At 37.7% G+C, this 19,056-nt stretch overlaps 1 protein-coding gene across 2 annotated transcripts in view; it reads left to right on the plus strand.

Annotated features, from left to right (window-relative positions):
- The first annotated feature begins 318 nt into the window (after positions 1 to 318).
- Positions 319 to 19,056, plus strand: part of CENPE (centromere protein E) — a 77,143-nt gene continuing 58,405 nt past the window's right edge. For both annotated transcript variants that reach the window (XM_029920836.1, XM_029920901.1), the window contains exons 1-13: positions 319 to 407; positions 2,179 to 2,270; positions 4,008 to 4,097; positions 4,209 to 4,327; positions 5,522 to 5,641; positions 6,034 to 6,115; positions 6,272 to 6,339; positions 6,412 to 6,477; positions 10,114 to 10,165; positions 11,857 to 11,944; positions 12,291 to 12,420; positions 13,500 to 13,619; positions 16,922 to 17,080. In XM_029920836.1, the coding sequence (XP_029776696.1) occupies positions 352 to 407; positions 2,179 to 2,270; positions 4,008 to 4,097; positions 4,209 to 4,327; positions 5,522 to 5,641; positions 6,034 to 6,115; positions 6,272 to 6,339; positions 6,412 to 6,477; positions 10,114 to 10,165; positions 11,857 to 11,944; positions 12,291 to 12,420; positions 13,500 to 13,619; positions 16,922 to 17,080 (1,242 nt within the window). In that variant the 5' untranslated portion in view covers positions 319 to 351. The remainder of the gene's footprint in view (positions 408 to 2,178; positions 2,271 to 4,007; positions 4,098 to 4,208; positions 4,328 to 5,521; positions 5,642 to 6,033; positions 6,116 to 6,271; positions 6,340 to 6,411; positions 6,478 to 10,113; positions 10,166 to 11,856; positions 11,945 to 12,290; positions 12,421 to 13,499; positions 13,620 to 16,921; positions 17,081 to 19,056) is intronic.

Consider the following 19,056-nt stretch of genomic DNA (forward strand, 5'->3'; position numbering starts at 1 on the left):
CTGCCTGCATGCATTTCAGTGGCTTTTAGGAGATTAATAGCGCTCTCCTCTACTGCCAGACCAACTGCTCCCCACCTGCTTCCCGCCTGCTTCCGCAATTTGTCTCTGGGACTCCCTTTCCTGCTGTCTTCCAGATCCTTTCTTCCCCCCTCCACCCTTTACCGTGGACGCGCCGCCGGCCTGAGCCCCCTGCGCCGCGCGCATTGGAACAACCCATGACGTCACGAAGCCGCGGCTCAATCAGAAGCGGAGTTTGGAAAATTTTAAACTTAAAGGCGGGGCGGCCAGTGCCCTCCGAAGAGGAGACAGAGGACGAGACTGTGCCAGTTTCCTGGGATCTAGGCTGGCAGGATGGCGGAAGAAGGGGCTGTCGCGGTGTGCGTGCGGGTCCGGCCGCTCAACAGCAGGTAGGTGGCCAGACCGAGACCGGGTCCCCGCTGCGGCCTCTGGCGCGGGCCTGAGCCGGAGAGTGGGTTCTCGCTGCTCCTTCCTGCTGCCTGGTATCTCGGCAGCCTAGTAGTTATCAGTTAGTGACAACGGGGAAGGATCGGAAGATCAAGAAGATAATTTCCAGCTGTAGAAGTCATTTAGATGTTAACTCGGGCTCGCCAACGTTAAAGACGTCAACGCCGGCGCTGCCCCGCGTTTCCCTATATGTGCCTCCCCACCCCTCCCCACCCAACTCCTTAAAGGAAGTCGTATCAAAAAGATTTGTATTGGTACTCATGTCATTTTGCACTTAACTGTCTCTCCCTCTTTATACTCCTTGAGAGCAAGGACTAGTCTGTCTTGCAGTTTATTAAAAGACTTCATTCGATCAATGAATCAATTCAACATTCAGAACGTTAAATGGCTGATATTTATCAATACTGATTTTTTTTAGCACAATGTACACTACTACACAGACACTACCATCGTTGCCCTGTGGATCTACATTCTAGTGCCCAGATGGAAAATAGAGTAAAAAAATATAGAATGTTAAGTTGACATAATGTTACAGGAGTCATAAATGCTACGGAGAAAAAAAGCAAGAAGGGGAACAAATTAAGTCTTGGCTTTTCTCTGATCTGTGGCCCTCACTCCAGAATAGTAATGTATTTTGTGTTTGAGAAATATTTGTTAAATATCACTAGATATTAACAAATGAGAATATCAAAATGAGGAATTTCCTATTTATAAAGGGCTCATTACCTAATGCATTAGAAGCAGTTATACTACAATTAAAATACATGGTGACAAGTGTTTTGATAGGTGAGAGTGTTTGCTAGAGGAGTCATTAACCCCTCGGAGATGACCCAGGGGACAGGGCTGGTGTCAGGAGTTTCACGAATGAAAGAATTGTTAAATTCCTTAATGGAAAGGTAAGTCAGGGTTATTTCATGCACACAGGAGCTGAATCTCTTATTTTGAAAGGGACTGTCAAAACTGTATGCAGTTATGTATATATAGGAATTTAGAGCAAAATAACATTGAAGAGAGAAATAAACATGTTCCAGATCTAGTGTGCCATATTAAGAATTTCAGATTCTTTTTTTTAAGTTTTGACCAAGAGGGAATAATCAGAGTTGCATTTTAAATGTATCTTTTCAGCAACCAATACTGGGTAGGAGGGTGCAAATGAAGAACTTCATGAGAAGACTCCCACGAGAAGGCAGGAGGTCACTGAACGCCCCTTAAAAGTGCTGACTCCTCAAAAGCAGATTTTCTATGTTTCCCATATCTAGTATAAATCAATACTATATTCTATCCCAGGCAAGCTCCTTGCCGCCAAAGCAGAGCCCAATGTGGGGCGCAAACTCAGAAAGCATGAGATCATGACCTGAGCCGAAACCAAGAGTCTGACGCTTAACCCACTGAGCCACCCAGGCGCCCCAGTACTATCTTTTAAAATATTCTTATGAAGAGGCGCCTTTGGCTCAGTCATGATCTCACGATTTGTGAGTTGGAGCCGTTTGTCAGGCTCTGTGCTGTCAGCACAGAGCCTGGAGCCTGCTTCAGATTCTGTGTCTCCCTCTCTCTGTTCTCCTCCCCTGCTTACTTAAATACTTAAGTATTTAAAAATAAATTATTTATTAATTAAAATAAAATATTCTTCAGAAGATAGAATCTTTTAAATTATCTGTCATATAACATGATTTCCATGACCAGTTATACTAAAATGCAGTGTTTTTATTTCAGAGAAGAAGCTCTTGGAGAAGATACCCAAGTTTACTGGAAAACTGACAATAATGCTATTTATCAAGTTGATGGCAGTAAATCCTTTCATTTTGGTAAGCTTATAATAGCATGAAAAGTAAATATATATCATTTTCCTATTAGGACTATAAAAGGCTCATCAGTAATCCTGAATTTGTCATTAAAGATCAGACTAGGCCTTGTGTAAACTACTTTAGTAGAAACTAAAAAATTGTTCATCCATCATGATGATAAGTAAGATAATAAATTGATATTTAAAATGCAGCTATGGTTATAGTACCTTAAGGTTGAAACTAACATTTTTTCCTCTTATTCATTACTTTATTTGTGGCCTAAAAACCCCATAAGCCTAAGATATATTGCTTAATATCAAGTCATCTTTAAGATCTTTCATTGTAATATATACTTTCCACAATTATTTTTAAGAATAGTGAAGATATTCCTTCTTTTTCTGTTAGAATACAGCAGAGACCTATCCCTGCTTTTGTGGAACTTATCATATGATGAGAAAGAGACTTTAAACAATTGTAATTACATTTGTGATGGCATAAGCATTGTGGGTTTTGTAGTGGGCTCTAACTAGTCTAGGTGTCTAAATGGTACCACTGACACTGGGACCGAGGGTCATGGACACCCTGAAGGTTGGCTCGGCTGACTCACTGATTTAATGTGGATGTACTGCTGACAGTGTGCCAGATAGTTCTCAGCATGTCAGATATACTACATCATTTAATCCTCAGAGCGAGCTTATGCAGTAGGTGCTACACAGTAGGTGCCTTTCCATTTCAGTTAGGAACTGAAACAGGCCTGGAGTCACGCGGCTCGCAAATGGAAGTCGGACTCACTGGCAGGCTGTCATTTAGCACCTCAGAGCAACGCGAGGCCCTCTCATCAACTCTGGGAGTGAATGGTTAGGATGCTGAAGTAGCATTAAAAGCCATCATAAAAGGTTTCAGAGCAAATGTGTAAAGAAGAGAAAACAATTTCTGGTAAAGGACTGTTTTAGAGTATTAACATTACTTTTTAAAAGGTAGCACAATAAATGCCAGAGATTATAAAACCAAGAGTGAGGGATACACAACATTCAGACTCATGATCTGTGGGTTCTCTGTAGCCATGTATGCCCATTATGGATTTGTATTTATCATCCTCTCTAAAGTAAATGGCATTAAGATCTGAATCATCCTGCCCTCTGTCCTCGCTCTGAAATCATAATCCCTAGGCAGCCTTCAGATGGCACCCTGATTTTTCCATACAGCTCTGCCAACAGGGCAAGATGGCAAACAGTGTGATCTCTGAATTTCTCACTGCAGGTGGATGCATTTCCCTCCTGATTTACAAATCTATTTCTCAGTAGTAATAGTTCACATTTCCTAAGTATTGACTATAGGTTCACAATAATTCTATGAGGAAGAGAATCGATCTCCGTTTTACAGATTGGGTAACTGAGGCACAAAGGCATCAATCACCTTGCCCAAAGTCACACAGCTTCTAAGTGATGGAACCAGATTTGCAGACAGTCTGATTTGATAACCCTGTATTCAGCCACTATACCCTACTGCCTCTTAAAAGCATGTAGGATACCTGAGAAGTCTAACTTGCATTTTTTCTGTGTGAGGACCAACACATCTTACCTTATAGAGAAATATAATTTCAGAGGACCAATAAGTTGAAGAGAATATTGTGTCTTAAATATTTTACCTTACCATATCCTGACCATTTTATTTCTTTGGACAACTACTAGGAATGAAAACAAAGTTGATTTAATTGATTTAACTTCTGTGTGTCTGTGTGGTTTTTTTTTTTTTTAGATCGTGTCTTTCATAGTAATGAAACTACTAAAAATGTGTATGAAGAAATAGCAGTACCAATCATAGATTCCGCCATACAAGGCTACAATGGTTTGTATTCATTGTAGAAATATTTCAGTATTGTTTTTTTATTCAGGTATTGATAGTTTTACACCATGTAGATTCATTTTTAATCTTTGCGGGTATGTTTTGTTTTTACAGGTACTATATTTGCCTATGGGCAGACTGCTTCAGGAAAAACATATACCATGATGGGTTCAGAGGATTATTTGGGAGTAATACCCAGGGCAATTCATGATATTTTCCAAAAAATTAAAAAGGTAAATAACTTAGGTCAATTTCTGGTACATAAAGGGAAAAGTAGTAATAGTAGGATGAAAACCATAATATTTTCTTGTAATGATGAAAAAAAGTAGATTTATAGTTATCTCTTCATAAGCCATGGGTAAAGAAGTCATAGCATTCTTTTTTTCCCACAAATTTACTGTGTAGGATGTAAAGTTTCATTCATCTTGAATACTGAAACAGTACTAATCACACCAAAAAGTGGGTGTCGAGGAACATGAACTGTTCTTACTAGAATGGTTAGCCCCTCATTGCCTTTGTTCAACTACCAGTGATTTTTTTTAATGTTTGTTTATTTATGTTCAGAGAGGGAGTATATATGCACAAGTAGGGTAGGAGCAAAAAGAGAGAGAGAATCCCACGTAAGCTCCACACTGTCAGAACGGAGTCCGACATGGGGCTCAATCTCACAAACTGTGAGCCGAAATCAAAAGTCACATGCCCACCCGACTGAGCTACCCAGGCTCCCTACCAGTGCTTATAAAGGAACAGAGAGGGGCACCTGGGTGGCTCACTCGGTTAAGCGTCTGACTTTGGCTGAGGTCATGATCTTGCAGTTCATGAGTTTAAGCCCTGGTCCAACTCTTTGCTGTCATCTTGGAGTCTGGAGCCTGCTTCAGATTCTGTCTTCCTGTCTCTCTCTCTCTCTCTCGCTCTCTCTTTCTTTCTTCCTTTCTCTCCATGCCCCGCCCCCACTCATGCTCTGTCTTTTCTCTCTCAAAAATAAACAAACATTAAAAAACAATTTTTTAATTAAAAAAAAGGGACAGAGAAAAGGAGATGTAGGGAAAAGAAAAGAAAATCAGAAAGACCAGAATAAGCAATCTAATTAATTAAGAGTTGGTTTTACGTTTATTTCTTCATTAATATTTTAATGATTTTTAACGTTCTTATTTGAACATCCATTGGTAGGTTTCATTTTGAGTTCAGAGAGTTGGACCAGACACTCTTCTAATTCTTTGATACTGTACTTTTCACTATTACTGAAACATGTTTTTATATTTTTGTATTTATTGTGAATATAAAACCACATGAGGTTTTGTTTGTTGTTTGCTTTACAAAGATAGTTTCTCAGAGTATTTTAATATTTAATATTAGCACTTAAGTATTCAGTATTAGGTTGTCAGAAATGGATGACCTCTGATGTTTTTATATTTTTTTCCTTCTAGTTTCCTGACAGAGAATTTCTCTTACGTGTGTCTTACATGGAGATATACAATGAAACCATCACAGACTTGCTCTGTGACACTCAAAAAGTGAAGCCTTTAATAATTCGGGAAGACTTTAATGTGAGTAACAGAGTTAGTGTGGTTCTAAAAATAGACTTGCTTGTTAGGATTCATGTTCTTGAACATTTACCTTTAATTTTTATAGTTTTTGAACTATCTCCTGTTTGTATGGTTTATTTTTTGTTTCAGTGTTTATAGAGATAGTTATAAGCAACATGTGTCATTTTTAAACATTGACAGCTGTAATATTTTGGTATAAGTGCCTTAAAAAAGAGCAAAATGGAAGTATCAGATTAGAATTTGGTACATAAATAAGTTGTACATATCATAGTTTACTTGTTATTTTCATACATTTTTCACTTGTTACTTCTTCAAGTGAATGCTATACTAGTTCACATCTTTTGAGATGCAAACTTTTTATGATTTCCTCTCTATTCTTAAACTTGTTTCAGAGGAATGTATATGTGGCTGATCTTACGGAAGAAGTTGTTTATACATCAGAAATGGCTTTGAAGTGGATCACAAAAGGAGAGAGTAAGACTTTACACTGTATTTTTCCAAAATACTTGTAAAAACTATTCAATTGAATGTATTTAGGCTTCAAATCACACTTTTTCACTCTGAAAAAGAACTGTATATTTTTCTTTGAATTTTAATATACACACCTGAAATATGACTCCCTTTTTACAGAAAACAGACATTATGGAATTACAAAAATGAATCAGAGAAGCAGTCGTTCTCATACCATTTTTAGGATGGTAGGTAACTTTCTGTTTGATCATTGCAATTAAAAGTGCACTAATTTCTTACAAGTTTTCTTTTCTGTCTAGATTCTGGAAAGTAGAGAGAAAGGGGAACCTTCCAATTGTGATGGATCCGTCAAGGTGTCCCATTTGGTGAGTATTGATGGACCATGGTACCGTACCATATGGGCCAAACCATCATTTAATTTGGCTGCTGCATGTTTAGCTTCATAAGAACAGTGAACTGAACTAAATAGGCAAAAACATCTATAAACTCATAGTTCAGTCTCATCTATAAACATACAAGCTAAAACATAGGAAGAATTCTATCCTAAAATTTAGATCGAAGCACTTTTCCTAACCCGAGTTCTTGGGGAAGAGTTTTTCCATATGCATTTAAGAGCATATTTTTGAAATGGGTAAGGACGATTTGGTTTTGTTGTTGTTGTTTTGTCTCAGCCAATAGAATTGAGACTCATGAGATCAACAGAAACCTAGCTGGGATGGTTAAAAAGTAAATCACATTATTCAAGTTCATTCATAAATAAGAAAATGTTTTATATTTATAAACATAGTGTTTGAGACTGTAAATCCCTTGAAGGGAAGAGTGACATCTTACTCGTCTTTATAGCCTCAACACAGTATACATAGTTTATCTTTAGTACATGTTTGCTGAAGAGTAAATATAAGCATGATGTTAACATTTCTTTTTTCTACATAAGTAAGCCACCATTTTTTTCTTGCTGCACTGAAGCCATTCTCTCTTTTTTTGTGTGCTTCCTTCCTGTTCCTTGCCAATATTGCATTATTCTCCTCTTCAGGGTCTAAACTTCTTTGCTTCATAGAAGATATGATTTAAAATTATTCTTGAAAACTTCAGGGAAAAAAATAATAAATCTCTGTTCACTTTCAGATTTGAAAAATCAGAGTCTTAATAAATATCTAATTCTTATTCACCTCGGTTATCTCACCACACCAGTATAAAATTTATTTTAGTCGATGGTCTTTCTTTAATTTCAACAAAATACAAAACTTAACTTCTGTTTTGTTTTCTAAACTCAGTCTGTGATATTTCACTACAATTTTAACTTTTCTCTTAATAACTACTTTAATACTCTCAACCTGATCAGTGATCCATTTGATGACTTTTTCCTATAATGTGATGCTGTATCATCTAGGGAATATAGGACCCTCTGGTCCAACCCTTCAGTCTTTCTACTTACTATAAGTATTTTCTTGGAAGGAAGTCTTCCTCCAAAAGATCATTTTCCAAAATCTTTTTTTCAGTGTCTTCTGATCTTTCTGGTTCACAATATCCAGGTTCTTTTGGCTCTGCTTCTTCTCTCTTCCCTTTGTGGGAATTCTTTCTCCTACTCTACTCTCCAAAACATCAGAGTGTTCTGCCATGGCCTGTCTTGCTTCCTGTGTCTGCCCTCAGACATCGTTATCACTTCTGTATTGATGACAGTCAAATATTTATTTTAAGTAGAGTCTCTGAGTTCTAATTCAGGTCTTTTTAAAGACAATTATAATTGTGTGTCTCACTATTACTTCAAACTTCAGTGTGTCTAAAGCAAAATTAATTTCTTTCTATTATAGTGAATATTCCTTTTTTCCAGGAGTCCCAATGTCATCCTGGTCACCTGGGTTAGACCCGAGTCGGTTCTGACTCATCTCTTTCCGCCTTCCCCTTGTGTCCAGTGGTCAGCCTTTCTTATTCAGCATTCCCATGGGCATCACACTCACTTAGGTCCTCATCTCCTGACTGGCCTCTGTGACTCTGGTCTTCCTTTCTGTAGTCTGCTAGCAGATTTCTAACGTTACTAAGTACTGCTTTTGTTATGTTGCATCCTTTGACAAATTCCAGCCACTCTCAGCCAACCTAACTTATTTCCTTCTACTCCACATGAGCCCTCTCTTATGTATAGATTGGGGCCTCTTGATGTCTTTAAACACTGATACTTGCTCTCATCTTTATTCCTCAATTCATGCTGCCTTCATCACCACTCTGCCCCTTTATTATTTATCTGGGTCTTCTGTAATAGATGCTATACAAGAAAGATTAGACGAGTATTTTAGAGAAACTAGTGTCTGAGAAGTACATAATTACTGCCCACCCGTGAAAGTCTCTTTGTTTTAATGCATTGAGAATATATACCGAGGCCTCATCATGTTCTGAGCATAGTTCCAGGCCCTGAGATTAAAAGAATAAAGAAGATCTCCCTCCACCACATACTGTTTCCTGTGCTACTTCACTAGTCCAAGCCATGGTCACCTCTCACTCAGATTCCTACATGAGCCTCCCAATGGGCTCCCTGCTGCCACTCTTGCCTCTTGCCGGTCCTTCTTCACCCACCCTTCTCACCCTTCTCTGCTGAAAGTTAAACAAGTTATGTCTGTCACTCTCTTGCTCAAACCCTTTCCCACGACATTTAGAAAATCCAGACTTCTTGCTCTTGCTTACCGTGCCCTGCACCGTCTGACCCCTACCCACTTCTCTGACCTGATTTCCTCCCATCTCCACTTCACCAACCCCGACCTTTCAATTTTTTGAACACACCAAGCTCACTTCTGCTTTGTGACTGGGTGTACTAGCTGTTCTTTCTATCTGGAGTATGGTTCCCAAGGGCTTTGCATGGCCAGCCCCCTATTCTCTGTTATTCCAGATTCTAGCTTAATGGGAGGCCTTCCCTGCCATCAAGTCTAAAGAACTTATTACTCTGTACCTTCCTCTTTCCCCTTCCAGCACTCTATTTAAATAATCTGTATGGGGGCACCTGGGTGGCTCAGTCCCTTGAGCCTCCAACTCTTGATCTCGACTCAGGTCATAATCTTACAGTTTGTGAGTCCAAGCCATGCATCGGGCTCCGTGCTGACAGCACAGAGCCTGCTTGGGATTCTCTCTCTGTTCCTCTTTTGCTTTCCTCTCTCTCAAAATAAATAAATAAATAAAATTATCTGTATCACACTTACCATGATGCATTTATATTTTTGTCGCTTCTCACCAACTTTCTCCTCTCCCCATCCTGCCCTACGTAGAATAAAAGCCCAATGAGAGCAGAGAACTTACTTGTCTGCGTGTCTGATCCACAGCCATATTCTAGCACCTAACACCCTGCTTGGGGCATGACAGGCAGTCACTTGTTTTCAACAGTGTTTGTGAAATGCAGGAGAGGCCTGTGGTTTTCCAAGACGCTGCAGTGTAGTCAGACACAAATGACTAGCTCAGCGCAGTAAGTGCTGAAGAAGAAGCTGCATCTTTAAAGACCCCTGGGTACACAATCGAAAGAGCAGTTCCAGGTGTGGGTGGGGAAGGATAAAGACGGCAAAGCTTCATGAAGGAGATAACAATTGTCTTTGGTCCTGAATAAAGAATAGGGACAGACTAGAACATTAGAACTAACTAAACAAAGGGAAAGGCAAAAGGTAGCTCTTGGAAGCATAGTACAGGAAGCACTTCGGGCATAGTGAGTAGGTCAGCTAGAATTCAGAGTGAGTAACACAAGTGCCAGATTGTAAACAAATACATTCACCATGGTAAGGTTTGAACTCTGTGTAGTAAATAGAGAACCTATTCTGACAGTACCATGAAGGCTGTGTTATAAGGGCGGAATAAAGTGTACACATCAGTTTGACTCAGAAATGGGAAGGCCCTAAACAGTGGAGCGAGAGACCAGCATACAGATGGGGTACGCAGATAAGCTGTGTGTTAAAGTTGTTCTTTCAGCCTTTGGGATTTTGTTATTTCAAGTTACCTTTCCTAAAGTTTCCCTTTCATCTCTCTTACAGAATTTGGTTGACCTTGCAGGCAGTGAAAGAGCTGCTCAAACAGGCGCTGAAGGTAACGGGAACTCCTAAATGTGTTGGCCTGAGTGTCCTCTTGTTCTTTTGCAGAATAAAAAAGTGCTACCTTGCATTTTAGAAACTAGTAAAAATAGTAATTTTGTGACAGAACTCTTTAATGTAAAAAGCAGCTTCCCTATCTAGCAATCTATTTTGGGCTGCCATAGCATCAATTAAAAAGCTAAAACTATGCAGTTGGTAGGATTGTATGGCTACAAAGCTCATGAGAGTACCGTGAAAATCATCTAAATTGTCTTAATTAGTAAGGAAATTCAGGAAGGTAGATACAAAATTAATATATAGACATTAGTAAATCCTAATATAAAAAACAACCAGTTGGAATATTTATTGTACAAAAAGACTCCATTTATAATAATGACTTAAATGATCTTAAATCTAGGAAGAAATTCAACACAAATTATGTAAGACCAAAATAAAGAAAACTTTAGGACAGACCTAAAGGATGTAATCAAATACTTATAACAAATAGAAAAGCATACTTAGATGGGAAGTTTCAAAATCATGAAGATGTCAGACCTTTCTAGGTTTCTTTCCTTCAGCCTGACCTAGAGACCTTCATTTGAGCATGGTCTTTATCCACCAAACCAGTACAAGAATTAAATGCTTGTTGTTTTAGTTGGTTTGTTGCAGCAATAGCTGAATAATGCACCTGTAAAATAACAACTGTTCAAAACTGTTTGTTGTAGTACTTTTTATATATGTGGCACACTGAAAACCTACATGTCCCTTAACAGGGTGCTGAATAAATAAATCCTGATACATCCATACAAGGGAATTTTATGCGATAAAAAATGAAAACACCAGTGTTTACTGATATATTGCCAAGTGAAAAAAAGCGAAGTGCAAATTACCGTATATAGTGTGCTACTATTTGCATACAAGAAGAAAAGAAAGAAAGAAACATATGTGAACTTGAATTTCCAAAAATCTCTACAAAAGTCAACTAATAAAAGTAGTTTTCTGGTAGGGGACCAGGAACTGGTTGAATGGTGCGTAGGAGTGGGAGAAGCTTTTTCAGTGTTATTTTTTTTTGGATATATGACTCATGAGAGCATATTAGTTTAAAAGTAAGAACTTTGTTGGGGCGCCTGGGTGGCTCAGTTGGTTGTGTCTGACTTTGGCTCAGATCATGATCTCACAGTTCGTGGGTTTGAGCCCCACATCAGGCTCTGTGCTGACAGCTCAGATCCTAGAGCCTGCTTCCAATTCTGTGTCTTCTTCTTTCTCTGCCCCTCCCGCACTTGCACTCTGTCTTTCTCTCAGAAATAAATAAACATTAAAAAAAGTAAGAATTTTGTTGTACACCTTTAGGAATTAATTTGGTTTTAAGTCTATAGTTGCCTATATTTGGAAGTTTGGAAAAAATGGAACCAAGGAATTAGGCTCTTTGGGGAAATGAACTTTACTTCCCTCTAATTTTTTCATAACCATCTTTTTCTCTTTGCTCTTTCTCTATGGCTCTTTCCTTAAATTCACTTAATAGGTAGGAATAACAGGGAAAGAGCTCCTTCAACCAGTGGTATTACAGGTGGGCTCAGATCTAATCCAAAGCATGGCTTTATCATCTGACCTTTAAATTTCTAGTTTCTCTTACAATTTATTGACAAATAAGTTAATCATCTAGTACAGAGGTCAGTCTTAGTTTTCATATTTCCTTAATTACTGCAGGTGTGCGACTCAAGGAAGGCTGTAATATAAATCGAAGTTTGTTTATTTTGGGACAAGTGATCAAGAAACTTAGTGATGGACAAGTTGGGTAAGTTTATTTTATTATACATTTAACTATTAATGTGCATTTTCCATTAGGTTCAGAATTGTAATAATTCACTGACACTCAAATATACTGATTTCTTTGATATATTCCAAAGCTTTTGTGGTTCTGTGAGCATGCTTAGCTTCTTATATATATATATATGACTATGACTTCCTAAATTTACTTTCTATTTTAAATATTTTTTTACTTAGCAGTTTTGATCTGTTTCATGTAATCATAAATGATTAATTTTTAAATTGTAGCTAATTTAAAGTTCTGCATTAAAAACCAACCACCTTTGTTATGTAAAAATCTGACTATTTTTCCCCCAAACTCCTTTCTCATTAAGTGGTTTCATAAATTACCGAGACAGTAAATTAACACGAATTCTCCAAAATTCCTTGGGAGGAAATGCAAAAACACGTATTATCTGCACAATTACTCCTGTGTCTTTTGATGAAACCCTTACTACTCTACAGGTGAGTTTGATTTTTATTTCAGTATTTGGGGGGAAGGGGATCATCTTTAAGAAGAAAAAATTACCCACTATAATTAGATATTCTTTTAATCATATAACATACCCATTACAATAAAATTGATGTATTATCTACTAAATGGTATTCCTTAATTTTCCTAAATTTTAATCATTCATATCCCACCTCCACAATTTTTGCCATATCCAACTCTATTATGCTGATACCTTTCTTTAAAGAAAAACCTATTTCTACTTAATTTATTGTAGAAGGAAACTTGTCGGGGGCCGCCAAGTTTTCTGTCTGCCTCAGGCAAGGATTATCACTCAGTTGAGTGAGCCAATAAACAAGATTTGCATCTGGAGGCTGGAGATTGCCATTTCCTGGTCAAAATAATTTTGCAAAGATAGAAAGTACAGTTCCTGACTTCAAAATTTATATCTTTATAAGGCAGGGGCACCTGGGTGGCTCAGTCAGTTAAGTGTCTGACTTTGGCTCACGTCACAATCTCACAGCTCATGAGTTCGAGCTCCACATTGGGCTCTGTGCTGACAGCTCAGAACCTGGAGCCTGCTTCAATTCTGTGTCTCTCTCTTGCTCTGCCCTGCCCCTGCTCATTCTCTCTCTCTCTCTCTCTCTCTTTCTCAAAAATAAGTAAACATTTAAAAGAAAATCTTTTCAGTACCATAGGGAAGCTAAGACCTGTCTTCCAACATGATTGGCTTGGATTAATTAACTGTTAATAAATAGAATAGAGTTCAGGAGAAAAAGAGCTACTTTCTACTGGAAACAAAGCTTCAGAGTAGAGGGAGCATTTGCTCTGGACTTTGAGGGGCGGATAGGAGTCTAGTAAGCCAGTGTTTGTAGGTTCTCTGTTGGCATATATCTTCGAGATATTTCCCTGACTCTTCTGAAGACTAGCAGCCAGAGCAGGCTACAAGGATAGAGAGTACTCTGTGTTCGAAAGTATTAAGCCACCTGGGGGGAGGATTGATCTTTCTTTATAAAACTTAATTATAAGAAACCTAAATATTATTAATCATATTTTTATGTTGAACACTTAACAGTCTTCTGTTTTTCCCCAGTTTGCCAGCACTGCCAAATATATGAAGAATACTCCTTACGTTAATGAGGTGTCGAGTGACGAAGCTCTCCTGAAAAGATACAGGAAAGAAATAATGGATCTGAAAAAACAGTTAGAGGAGGTATGTATGAACCATGTATTTCAGTAAAGAAAGACTAGGGACAGATTGGGGGGTGCCTGGGTGACTCAGTCGGTTGAATGTCCAACTCAATTTCAGCTCAGGTCATGATCTCACAGTTCATGGAATCAAGCCCTGTGTCAGGCTCCATGCTGGCAGCACAGAGCCTGCTTGGGATTCTCTTTCTCCCTCTCTCTGCCCCTCCCCTGCTCATGTGCTCTCTCTCTCTCTCAAAATAAATAAATAAAAATTTTAAAGAAAAGAATAGAGGCAGATTTAGAACTAAGAGCTGTCCATATCCCCAGAGAATCTTAACTCATCAAGAGCTGAGGTCTACGACCTAATTTTTTTTTTGGAGGGGGGGGTCATAATTTTTTATGGTCGTAAAATAGAAATAACATGAAATTTCACCATTTTTAACTGTTTTAAATGTAAAATTCAGTGGTATTAGGTACATTAACAGTGTACTGATACAACCACTGCCACTCTCTATTTCCCAGACTTCTTCATGGTCCCAAACAGAAAGTCTGTACCCCATTAAACAATTACTTCTTATTTCCCCTGTCCCTCCAGACCCTGGTAACCTCACTCTAATTTATGTTGCTATGAATTTACCTAGTCTAGATACCTCTGGAAAGTGAAATCATATAGTATTTGCCCTTTTGTGTCTAGCTTATTTCACTTAGCAAAAGGTTTCCAAAGTTAATCCAAGTTATAGTGTGCATTAGAACTCCATTCTTTTTTATGGCTGAGTAATATTCCATTGTCTGGATATAACACATTTTGTTCTTTCATTCACCTGTTCGTGGATACTTGGGTTGATTTTGTCTTTTGGCTATTACGAATAATGTTGCTGTGAACATTGGTGTACGAGTATCTATTTCAGTCCCTCCTGTCAGTTCTTCTGGACACATACCTGGTTATAGAATTGCTGGGTCTGAAGGCAATTCTATATTTAACATTTTCAGGAACAACCATAGTTTTTCCACAGAAGCTGTACCATTTTAAATAACCACCGCAATGCATGAGGCTTCCAATTTCTCCACACTTTCACCAACATTTGTTACTTTATTTTACTTTTTTATATAATAGCCATCCTAGTAGGTATAAAATAAGAATGTTTAGTTTTATGACAAACTCCCAAACTGCCTTCCAACTTGGCTGCATTCCCACCAAGAATAAGTAAGAGTTCTTGTTGCTCCGCGTTGTTCAGCATCTGATATTATCAGTTTTTTGGATTTTATCCATTCTAATAGGTGCATAGTGGGTATCTTGTTGTTTTAATTGCAATTCCTTAATGACATATGACATTGTCTTTTCATATGTTTATTTGCCATCTATATCTCATATGTGGTGAGATGTCTGTTCAGATCTGTTGCCCATTTTTAAATTGGATTATTTTCTTAATTGTTGGGTTTAAAAGCTCTCAGTATAATTTGGATACTAATCTCTTACCAAATATGTGTTTTGCAAATATTGTTTCCCAGTGTGTGGCTTGTTTCTTCATTTTCTGAAGAGGGACTTTCACAGTGCAGTTTTTTGGATTTTTTTATGCAAACATGACTCAACTTTATTTTTTTTACAGGAGACTCTTTTGTTTTGGATTTTTAATTTTAGTTAACATATAGTGTAATAATGATTTCAAGAAGTAGAATTTAGTGATGCATCACTTACATATAACACACATTGCTCATCCCAGCAAGATCCCTCCTTAATGCCCATCACCCATTTAGTCCATACCCCCACCCACAACCCCTCCATCAACCCTCAGTTTGTTCTCTGTATTGAGGGGTCTCTTATATTTGCCTTCTTCTCTATTTTTATCTTATTTTTCCTTCCCTTACTCTATGTTTATCTGTTTTGTTTCTTAAATTCCACATTTAAGTAAAAATCATATGATATCTGTCTTTCTTTGACTTATTCTGCTTAGCATAACACATTCCAGTTCCATCAAGATACTGCAAATGGCAAGATTTCATTCTTTTTAATCAAGTAATATTCTATACACATCTATAAATACCACATCTTCTTTATTTGTTCTTCAGTCAGTGGACATTGGGCTCTTTCCATAATTTGGATATTGTTCATAGTGCTGCTACAAACATTGGGGTGCATGGGCCCCTTCGAAACAGCACACCTCTATCCTTTGGATAAATTCCTAGTAGTACAACTGCTGGGCCATAGGGTAGCTCTGTTTTTAATTTTTTGAGGGACCTCCATACTGTTTCCCCTAATGGCTACACTAGTTTGCATTCCCACCAACAGTGCAAAAGGATTCCCCTTTCTCTGCATCCTCACCAATATCTCTTGTTTCCTGAGTTGTTAATTTTAGCCATTCTGCAGGTATGAGCTGATATCTGATTATAGTTTTAATTTGTATTTCCCTGATGACGTGTGATGTTGAGCATCTTTTCATGTCCTTTAACCGTCTGGATGTCTTCTTTGGAAAAGTATCTGTTCATGTTTTTTGCCCATTTCTTCACTGGATTATTTGGTTTTTGGGTGTTGAGTTCGATAAGTTCTTTATGGTTTTAAAACCTAATTTAAAATAGCTTTCAAGTAAGAAGAAATCAACTCATAAAAATTTTTCAATTTACTATAAACTGAAAAATATGGTTTCCTGAAATTATTTTAGATTCTGTTTTTCATTTCCAAAAGGCAAAATTTGAGATTTTCGAATGAGCCAAGCAGAGATATTCTTTCTAAATGGTCATGAATGCATAGGGAAATAGGTGAAAAAAAGAGAAACCATGGATAACTACTTAAAAGTATCTTTTGTATTTTCACATTATATTGAATTCTTCTGACCATAAGATAATAATCTAATAAGATAGCATAATCACTTGTCATTATAATTTGTTTGTTTTAACCATTGTGGTCCCATATTTTGTAAAAATTCCATATGTCAATTATCTTTTTAAAAATGAGTGAAAATATCAAATGGAAGTCTTATGAGAACATCTGTTCCTTTGCTGTAGGTATTCAAGTCTCTGTTTATATGACTTCTCTGCCTAGTATTTACATATTTCTTGGCAATTAACTGCTTTAACAGCCTTTTTATAACCTATATGGCACCTAGAATAGTCACAAGGGAAAAAAATGTGTATTTTACTTTATTACAAGTTAGAAAAATTACTGATTGTGGCAACTGCGTATTGGTATTCTATAGGTAAGATATATTTTATTTCAGTAAAATTTAAATTCTCATAGTTCACATACAAATTTAATATTTTTTCAAGCTACTTTCAAGCCTTAAAAATCTAACTATATTTATTATTAATATAACTTAATATTATGTTCTATAGGTTTCTTTAGAGACTCGAGCCCAGGCAATGGAAAAAGATCAATTAGCCCAACTTTTGGAAGAAAAAGATTTGCTTCAAAAAGTACAGATTGAGAAAATTCAGAACTTAACACGGATGCTGGTGACCTCTTCTTCCCTCACATCGCAACAGGAATTAAAGGTAAAATTTAAAGGAATGACAACTCAGACTTGGTATATAGAGACTAGGATTGGTATTCCTATATGTTTATTATATAGTTATGCATTTCTTATCCTTGGCTACAGCATATTTGGGAAACCCAAACAAATATTTGTGTGTTTGCCTAGATGTCAGCAAAACCTAAGAGGTTCATTAAAAATACTGATCTCTGATCCCACATGTGGAGATCCTAACTCAAGAAATCTAGAATAGGGGCACCTAGGTGGCTCAGTTAGTTGATCATCCACCTCTTGATTTTAGCCTGGCTCATGATCCCCAGGTCATGGGATTGAGCCCCATGTCAGGCTCTGTACTGAGCATGGACCCTGCTTATGATTCTCTCTCCTCCTTCCTCTGCCCCTTTCCCCCATTCACAGTCATTCTCTCTAAAACTTAAAAAAAAAAAATCCACAAGAAGTCTGGAATAGTGACAAGGAATCTACATGCAACATGCTTCTTAAGAACTTCTAATGAAGTTGATCAAGTGATTAGGAGCCACAGGTGTCTAGGGTATATGAGAATATTCTCTCTTTAAAGAAACAGAAATGTTAATCTCAAGATAATTGATTTAGAATATATATCAACATAATGATCACAACTCTGGCTTCTAGTATGTATACTTTTTATTTTTGCTAGAGTTAGGGCGTTTTTTTGGTGAGTAGGTATCCTTTGGCCGCCATGGTATCGTGGTTAAAAGGACGGCCTCTGGAATTTGACTGCCTGGATCTGAATCCTGATGGTGTCAGTTCCTAACGCTTTACCTTGGGCAATTTCTTAAATACACTTTGTGCAGTTTTCTTATCTGTGAGATAGCTAGATCCCCACATAGAATGTGCCTAACACTACACTTTCCACAAAGCAAATCCTCAATATATGTATGCTCTTAAGGGAATTATTAATAGTCATTCTGTTCAAGACAGCATAGTTGGTATAGAAAATACATTCCAAGAGCTATTTGTTGGTAGACTGATGAGTAGAAAATAGTCCAATGGAAGGTGTAAGGAAGAATATTTTAGTGGCACCTGCGTGGCTCAGTCAGTTGAATGACCAACTTCAGCTCAGGTCATGATCTTGTGGTTTGTGGGTTTGAGCCCCATGTCCAGCTGTGTGCTGACAGCTCAGAGCCTGGAACCTGCTTCAGATTCTGTGTCTCCTTCTCTCTCTGACCCTCCCCCACTGGCACTCTGTGTCTCTCTCAACATAAATTAACATTTAAAAAAAAATTTTTTTAAGAATATTTTAGGAAGAGATCTACATGTACAAAGCTTGGAGTTGTGAAAACAACATGATATATTTATTGGACGTAAGATGCTTTGGCGGCAGGGGCATCTTAAACCACAGTGAAGAATATAAATGTTGCGTTATGCTAAGAACAAGGAAAAGCTTTTTATGTAACACGATCAGAATTGCATTTTAGAAAGGTGTGCATCATATTGGCTGGGACTGTACAGGGACTGTGACTCTGGAAACGGAAAAGAAGTGGATAAATTGGAGAGCTTTGTGGGAAGTGGACTCAGTAGGACTTTATGATTGTTTAGGTATGAGGGACAGGGATAGGGAGGTATCCAGAATACTTCACAACCATTGCTAGGCTTGCTGGGTAGCTGGTAGCAGTATTCGCTGTTAAAGAACACTGAATGAAGCTCAGTGGAGATGTTTAGTGTCTTATTTGGGACATCTCCAGTTTAAGGCATCATGCAGTTGAAAATACGAGTATATGAAAATCAAGTGAAATTTGTGAGGTGGAGATCTCAATATGGGCATCGGATACTGCAGTATCCAAAGTAAAGTCATGGGAATGGATGGGCTTGATCTGGGAGCTTGTTGAGAATGCAAAGAATAGAGAGCCAAAAACCAGACCCAAGGGACAACTTTTAAATAAGGGCAAAAGTATCCCAAAGGCAGCCCAGGATTAGCTCTAGAGTTAAGAAAGAAACCAGGTGAATGTGGTCACTAAG

The sequence above is a fragment of the Suricata suricatta genome, chromosome 1 (genome assembly GCF_006229205.1).
Source record: "Suricata suricatta isolate VVHF042 chromosome 1, meerkat_22Aug2017_6uvM2_HiC, whole genome shotgun sequence".
Taxonomy (NCBI): domain Eukaryota; kingdom Metazoa; phylum Chordata; class Mammalia; order Carnivora; family Herpestidae; genus Suricata; species Suricata suricatta.